This window comes from Centruroides sculpturatus, unplaced genomic scaffold (genome assembly GCF_000671375.1).
Source record: "Centruroides sculpturatus isolate CEXI.00-Female unplaced genomic scaffold, Cexi_2.0 scaffold3844, whole genome shotgun sequence".
Taxonomy (NCBI): Eukaryota; Metazoa; Arthropoda; class Arachnida; order Scorpiones; family Buthidae; genus Centruroides; species Centruroides sculpturatus.
The window spans coordinates 1-8508 of NW_019387976.1; the positions used below are offsets into that span (position 1 = coordinate 1).

Below are 8508 nucleotides of genomic sequence, written 5' to 3' on the forward strand. Positions count from 1 at the left end.
ATTTGAATTTTTTTATATTAATGTTAGTGGCAATTCCTTATTTGCTGTGCCTGCCAATCAAGAATTTGTTTACGTTTCCACATCGCAACCGGTTATAGAGGATCCTGTTGGATTTTTTATATCACAGCTGAGAGATTTTTGTTCAATTTCTAAAGAATCTGGTAAGATTTTTTCTATAAATTTTACTTAATAAATACTGTTGTTGCCATAAAAATTGGTACACCAAAAAGGTGTTGTCAGAATTAAATGAAATTGTGTATGTGAGTGTAATGGTGATATAAGTAGTAAAATAAATTTTCACTGTGTACGGCGTTATTAATAGTTTTCTTTTCGAGCGCTTTCAACAAATATATTTTCGTTGTCCTTAGGCGAAATAAAAAGCTTTTTAAGTTAACATATACATTTGAAATGGAAAAGAACGCATATAAATTTAAATAAAACGCTTTTGGAATAAACTTGATATGAAATGGCTATAAATTTCGAATATGTATGATGTAATATGGCACATGCGTGTTGCTGGCCCACATCAACAATGTGACAGATGATGTAAATCGCTGTTTAACCGTTTATATAAGGCGATCCATATGTTGGGCAGTTCCAGAAAGGGTGTGTTGCACATTTTGGAGGTTGTTATGAATAAAGACTCCATATATACTACTATTACTTGGCGTGAGTATAATACTAAAACTATATGGTGATATAAGTAAGTGATTACAAAATGAAAGCAAAAGGACCATTTATTGCAGGAAAAACTACAAATGAAAGGAAATTCTAGTACCCTGTTGGGCCACCTCTAATGTGAATATATGACATAATATGGCCATGGAGGCATATGGGTGCTGTATGGTGTCCTGCAGTGTCTCAGTCCACAGTTGTTTCAAGTGGTCCTCTAGTTTGCCAGACTCTTAGGCTGTCCAGCTTGGTATCCCAGATAATCCCAGACATGTTTGATTAGTGACAAATCAGATGACCAGGCAGGCCAAGGAAGTGTGGCAATATGGCGAAAGCAGTCATTTGATACATTTGCAATGTGTGGCCAATTATTGTCCAAGAGGCAACACATGTTGCTTCAGGATGCCACTAACATATCACTGGGCCTGTCATGGTCTCTTGGATTACTACTAGCGGTAACCAGCTGTCATGCATGATGGCATCCCAGACAATCAAACCAACTGTGGGTGTGGTATACCGCTCTGAGGTGTTCACCACAGGGCCTTCAGACACAAAAATTGCTGTCATTGGTGCCCAAACTGAATCTGAATTTTTTGCTTTGGGTGACTCAGTTCTATTCTGTTGCGGTTAAATCCCATCAAGAGTGACACCATTCCAGAGGCAATGGTGGGTGATGGTTAATGGCAGTACATGTAATGGCCGCTGCAATACCAAATGTTCCTCACCCAGGCACCTAGAAATGATATGTACAGACATGGGGGCCTGTAATGATGGTACCACTTGTGTTCAGATGACAGACAACAATACAGTTGGCTGTGTGCATGCTTGTTAGAGGACTAGTGGTCTGCCAATTTCATCCTGAGCCTGGGCACAGTGTGTGCACACACTCTTTTGTCCACTGGTCCTAACAGTTCTTCAAAGCGTTGTCAGAATGGCCTTGGTGGTGGGCTATTCAGCAAGATGACCATCTGGCTTCTCTCAAGCCAATGATCCTTCCTTTCTCAAACTCAGTTAGCTGTTCATACAGTTTTCAATTGTGACATAAAGGCATCTCTAGTGATACAGTATCCCTCTGCAACTGGCAAATTACAGACAAGATGCCTTTGCATGCTTTTTTATAGGCCAAGGCGGATGCACTTTAATGCCCTCTGCTGTCATTATGCAACGAGCTGTCAAGCAATAACTCTAATCATTTCCATATCTGCTTGAGACTTAGCTGCATGCCAAGTTTTGCAGCAATACAACTAATTCCTTCATGGTGCACTAATTTTTATGGCAGTAGCTGTATATATAATGATATATTTTATTTTATGACAAATTTATTTTGATACTTCAGATACCTCCTCTTTAAGATTAAAAAGCTATGCACTGAGTCGTCGTGGAAGCATGCAGAACGTCAATGCTGTAGGAAACGGAAGTGGAAAACTGTCATTTTTATCGGAAGAAAGTACAAGCGATCACAGTTTTCATTCATTCCTCTGGCAACACATTCAAATGGCTCTTACTAAAGGATTTGACGATAATGTTGGACGTCATCCAATTCCTGCTTATTTTGAAGTATTTTTTATTTTAATAATCTAAAATAAAAATAATATCAAGTTTGATACATTTCTTACATAAAATAATAGAAAAAAAGATCTTTCACGAATAATTTCTAATGTTTTTAGCACACTTTCTGTCTTCTGTCTTAAAAGTTACTGACATTTTGATCCGGATTTGAACTTAGTTTTCAGAGCAGAAGCTAAGGGTCGATTTATAATTCAATGGCAGAATATTGCTGCATTGGCATAGTTTGCAGGGTTCTGCTATGTTTACCGTCTTCCACTCTACTAAACTTTGAACTATAGATGCGGACTTCTGGTCTGGCAACACAACACTAGAGTTGAACATTGTGACTTTGACTATAAAGTGGATGGTGTTTTCTCGGTCTCGGCAATGGCTAGCGACCTTAAATCCAGCCTTAACACAAAATTATTTTACAGACTTTTTATCAAATTGCTTCATGCTTATTTGCGAAAAATATAATTTCAGATTGTATTGATATTCCTGTGTATTTTAATTGCAGACTGGTTAGTAACCTAAAATATACTAACGTCACGCATTAACCAGTCTATTAATCAATCATTATTCATTAAAATAAATAAAATATTTTTGTGATTCAATCTAACAATGTACATTGAGGAATCTAAATAATTATATATACTAAATTGTTGGAAATGACTTTATATAAATGTTTAATAATTTTTTCTTTGTTGTAACAATTAACATTTCCTTCAGGAGATTATAACAAAAAATATTGGATTAGTAATTAAGAATATTGGACAGGTTTTGACAATTGGATAACCGAAACAGTAAAGATATCAGCTTCCTGGTGCAAGTTTTCCAAAGAAAACTGCAGAATCACTTAATGTCCATGTCCTTTTTCATTTCTTTTCCTTTAAAAATTACCTTAGATGCATGTCAAAGGATTTTGTGTATCTGGTAACCTAAGAGATAAGTGGTGTTTAAACTAGGTTCATATTGGCAAACAAACTGCCAATTTGTGCCCTTTTGGCAGCTGTTCGACCAGTTCGTTTGGTTCGTTAGGAGTTTAAAGTATCTCAACTTTTACTGAACATCATTCAACCAATTAATATTTTCCTTAAAATTAGTGAGTGTAAACAAAACCTTTCTCACCACTCTAACTCGATTAGTGTTTCCTAATGAGGTGCTAATGGCATTTCTGTTTGTTAGCATTTGTTCATAGTGCTTCGTACAACAGTGTTAATCGAGCTTTAAATACAGTATATTGTGTTCCTTTGGCTAAACGGTATGTAATTACATTTTAGAAAAATGACTAGATTGGTCTATGAACCATCTGGCACATGTTCATGGACCACCACTGATCTGCAGACTACATGTTTAGAACCAATGTTGTGAGGGATCTAGATTTGAATCCAGACCGGATTCTCAGAAAGTTTCATGAGGTTCGACTCAAATGTTTTGAATTCCACGTTTCAACAGTTGCCCCATTGAGAGCTTAACCGGCAACAATGGGCACAATCAAAAGAGTCTGCTTAGTGCTCACAGGTTGGAAAGAGTGTAAATATATATTTTTCTTGTTGAAATGACATACTAATTATGAAATTGCTTTTCAAAGGCAGTATTTTTTGCTGTTTGTTTTCCACAATTGAGTATATTACTTCATTAGCGTAATTTGTTTGAGATGATGAATTTTTATCCTTAACATTTTATATTCTTATTTTATATTTTATATATAAAGAATTTATTATTTTAGAGATTTTATTCAAAAGTTTTTGAAAATAAATTACTTTGTTTAAATTTATTTACAGTTGCCATCAGTAAAGACCTGGTTTGAAATTTCCAATAAATTGTATAATTGGTTTTTAAGTGAGCCCAAAGAATCGAGAAGTAGCTCCATTCACAATAGTCTGAGAACCGCATTAGACATCGACGTACGATTTTCAGAAGGGTAAAAAATATTTATTAATTTCTTCACAAAGTGCATACTTTTTGGTTGTTTTGAAAATAGTATAGGCTTGTAGGTTTTTACTTTAAATTTGTTCAAATGTACATGTATATTACTTTATTTGTAGACAATTCAAAGTTTACTATGTCGTTCAATAGAGTAAAGTTTATTAGTTTATTGCTTTATGCGAGAATATTAAACATGGAATTACTTATTGATTTTTGAATATATTGATGATAGGTTTCCAAAATAGAAAGTATATAAATAATGTTCCATGGCTTCAGAATGGTTGAGAACCACAATAGGGAATCATAAAACAGTAGTGACAATGCATTAACAATGGCAACATCATTTATTTTTGTTTTTTACATCTATAAACAGATGATTACAGATAGCACTATAATTCACTTAATTTTGCTCACATTACAGTGGAAAAAAGAAGTAAACAAAAATTAATTGAAACCGATTCTATTGATTTGCCCGTGTCTGTTTTCTGCTTGTTTTCTGATCATGTGAAATCAAGGCTTTACTGTGTTTACTTAATTCTGAATAAAATCTAATGTTTAAATCTGTTTGCGCACAACCATATATCAAATTTAAGATGGCAACAAGTATAAATACCTAGTCTGACTAATTGGCTTTTTAATGACGACCACTTGTTTGCCACAAAAGATTAATGCATAAGAAACAAAGGGAAACCCAAGCTTCGACAACTGGGTGAATAAGAACAAACCCGATTGGTTCAGTTCATCGTCAGTGCTTATCGTTATCATAATTTTGTCATCTATATGCATTGTTCTTAAAGAGTTTCTAAAATTTTCAGTTAAAAAATAATTTTTATTCTATCTATTAAATGAAATCTATTTCAATAAATTATTTAATTTATATATTTTATATTAATTTTTATATATGGGATGCTGTAAAGTCCTTATACACTCACATAACTGAAGAATGTTAAGAAATACAATTACAAACATGATGTATAGTTAAAGTGACTGTGTGTTACAAGATGAGACTGCTTGCAGGACCCCTAGTGATAAAATTCAGAAGTTAGTGTTTCTGTTTTGAAAACGATGTGCAGTACAAAAAGAGATCAATTACAAAGTTGTAGAGCAGGACAGATTCGGTACAAAAGGACATCCTGCATACACAAATGATGCAAATAGAATGTGTGAAATGCTAATTTGTTGGTATTCGATTCCAGTTGATGCTGCGTTGCTAATCACTTTGCAAAGTGGCAAATTGTGAGCTTTTCAGTGCTCGTTGAAATAATTTACCATGTGCTTAATGCGTGGCCTCGCTTCCCGTGCTTCATGACATGATTAGTGACATGGCATTGATAGGAATCGAATGTCAACAAATTAGCATTTCACACTTTTATGTACTCTAATGATTTTACTAATTTGTAAGATCCATTTCGAGTGGATGAAAATGGCCAAACAATTATAATCAAATTCTATATTATAAAAAATTATCATAAGACATCTTTTCTGAAAAAAAATAAATGCATTTCAGTTTTGTGGATTCAAATATATAAAAATATTTATTTTAAAATAGAAGAGTTTGAATATATTTTATACACTGTTTTAATTTTATTAAGTCTTCAAAGACTTAATAAAATTAAAACAGTGTATAAAATATATTTACAGTAGAGCATCGATTATTCGACCCCCGATTAACCGTCACATCGGTTAACCGACCGCGTTCTAGTCGGCAAATTCAAATGTCCGCTGGTGATGCGGCGCTATAATATTTGGGTATGTCTTGGCTACTTTAATATTATTTTCGTTAAATTTTTGGTGTTTTAGCTGGCAACACTGGCTCGACCATGAAAGGGATGCCAGTATTTAAACGAGGCTTAATTTTCTAATTATGAGTGGTTGTTTGTTTTGTGATCAATAAAATAATTTAAAAATAATTTTTAACGACACAATAGAGACGATTATTATTTTAAAAAAAATTTTTTTGTTAGACTTAACATCGATGAAAATTAAATGCGAAGTAGGTTAATAGCAATATACTAATATACTAATTACATGGGATATAATAATATACTATACTAATAATGTATTTTTTCATACTTTTCGGTTATCCGTTTTTTCAATNTAATAATGTATTTTTTCATACTTTTCGGTTATCCGTTTTTTCAGTTATCCGGCTAACCCTAGTCCCAATTGAGTCGGATAAGCGATGCTCTACTGCAGTGTTTTTCAACCTGTGGGTTGCGACCCCCAGGGGGGTCGCAAAGCCTTACACGGGGGGTCGCGGGTTAAAGAAAAAAACAAGTGTTTGTAAGTCCTACACTACAATAAAAAAAACTAGAATTTCAGTGAGAAGGCTGTGCCTGTTTATTTTACAGTACAATTGGTTTTTCGATCGATATTTAAAGAAAGAAAATTAAATACATAGTTTTTAAAATCACAGATATAGTTTTAATATGGCCCTGGGGGGGTCGCCAGAATTTTTTAACTTGTAAAGGGGTCGCGTATTCAAGAAGGTTGAAAAACACTGCTCTACTGTATTACAATATTGTTAGTGCAGATAATATTAAAATACAGATGGTTGAGGTAGTAAAGCCATTGGCTTACTGCTCCGTGGTTTTTCACATTCTAACTCAGTTAGTATTGCATAGTGCAATGCTAATGGAATTTCTTTTTGTTAGTGTGATTTGTATGACAGTGTGAACCTGGTTTTAAATACAGTCGACCCCCCTATAACACTGTTGATTATTCTGTTTTATATGAATTTCATGTTATATGAGTCACTCAGATTTTACAAATACGTGAGCCGTTCACAGCCCGGCATACGTATTTGTAAAGTCTAAGTGACTTGTACAACATGGAATTCATATAAAATGGAATTATTAAGTGTTGTAGGGGGGTCGACTGGTACAGTATATTCTTTCCCTTGGCTAGACATTTTAGAAAAATGACTAAATCAGTCTGCAGATCACCAGTGGTCCACAGACTATATGTTGAAAACTAATGCTATAGAGAATGTAGATTTGAAACCTGACTGGATCCTCAGAAAGTCTTGTGAGTGGTTTGATTCAAATATGATGAATCCTTAGAGTTTATATAAAAGATTGCAGTTTATGTATTTCTGTCTGCTAACGAAAACAAACATGATAGAGTAAGGTTTTAATATTTTTTTCCTTGATTCTAAGATGCCATCAAGTGTAAGACATTATTACCAATTCAAAATTTGGCATAATTGATTTAAATAATAAAACAAACAAAAGAAATAAATTATTTATGCTGTGCCACACTATTTCTCTGCTTTTTAGTATTGTAACATGTTTCAATTTTTTGAACGTATTTTAGCTGTCAAAGTTTGAATTTTATTGAATTGTATTATTTTTAATGCACTCTTGTATTATTCTTAATGCACATAACTTAAATGATAACAAAGTAACGATTGACACACATATAGAAATATTTTATAATGTATTGATTTTCGTACAGGCGATGTGGAAAAGTTTTGCCGATAGCAGCCGCCGCATATCAAGAAAATCTTCCGTCTCATTATACAACAGAATATCATCAAAGAAAGGTAAATAGATAGTTTTATTGATAAAACTTTATCATAAACTAAATTAGTAATGTAAATTATTGCATTTGGGTATCTGGTTTGAGACAAGAATTAAATGAAGCGTTCTATGTACTTTATATGTGAGTGATATTATAATTAATTGTTTTTACAATCTGCCACTTTTCTTCTTAATGTTTAGTACCAAAAATCACCACTGTGGCACTTTTGGTGCAGCAAGCAATAAAAATCAGTTTTTTTTTGGTGTAAGCACACATATTACACCCAAGTACTGGACATAAAAGTGGTCACTATTGTGTTATGTTGATATTTATACAGAGATTTATTCTTAAATGCCAATAAATTTAATAAACTAATTGAATCTTTTCAGTTAGCTCATGCACTACAAGTGTTTTCGATGCATGCTAGAGGACCGGCTTTTCAAAGGTATGCGCATCAACTGAGAGAAGACTGCGAAAGATTATGGCATACTGGGCATCAAATGTGTGAAATTTTGAGTCTTACCGGAAATCAATGCATGAATCCAGTAAGTGTGTTTAGAAATTTTAACTTTTATATATTATAAATTGTATTTTAAATAAGAGACTCATAAAGAAATAATAAGCTAAATATATTCATAAACCTAATTAGAAAATTTATTTTTTGATAATGTGAAGTGGATCATTTTCTAAGATTAAACAAAGTATATACCAGAGTGACCAAAACTTATCACAATAGGACCTATATACCACATATCAGAAATACGTCTTACTTGGAATGGTATCAGGTCAGTCCATAAGTTCGTGCGCATTTTTATCTACAAAAAAAGCAACAAAAAA

General features: G+C 33.2%; 1 protein-coding gene across 1 annotated transcript; it reads left to right on the forward strand.

Moving 5' to 3' along the window:
- Positions 1–16: 16 nt before the first annotated feature.
- Positions 17–8273, forward strand: LOC111616726 (protein SMG8-like; the record flags this gene model as incomplete). Its single annotated transcript, XM_023358099.1, has 5 exons — positions 17–161; positions 2009–2229; positions 4005–4144; positions 7606–7693; positions 8061–8273. Coding segments are annotated over 5 exons (789 nt in total), but the record flags the coding sequence as incomplete, so codon positions are not given.
- Positions 8274–8508: the final 235 nt, after the last annotated feature.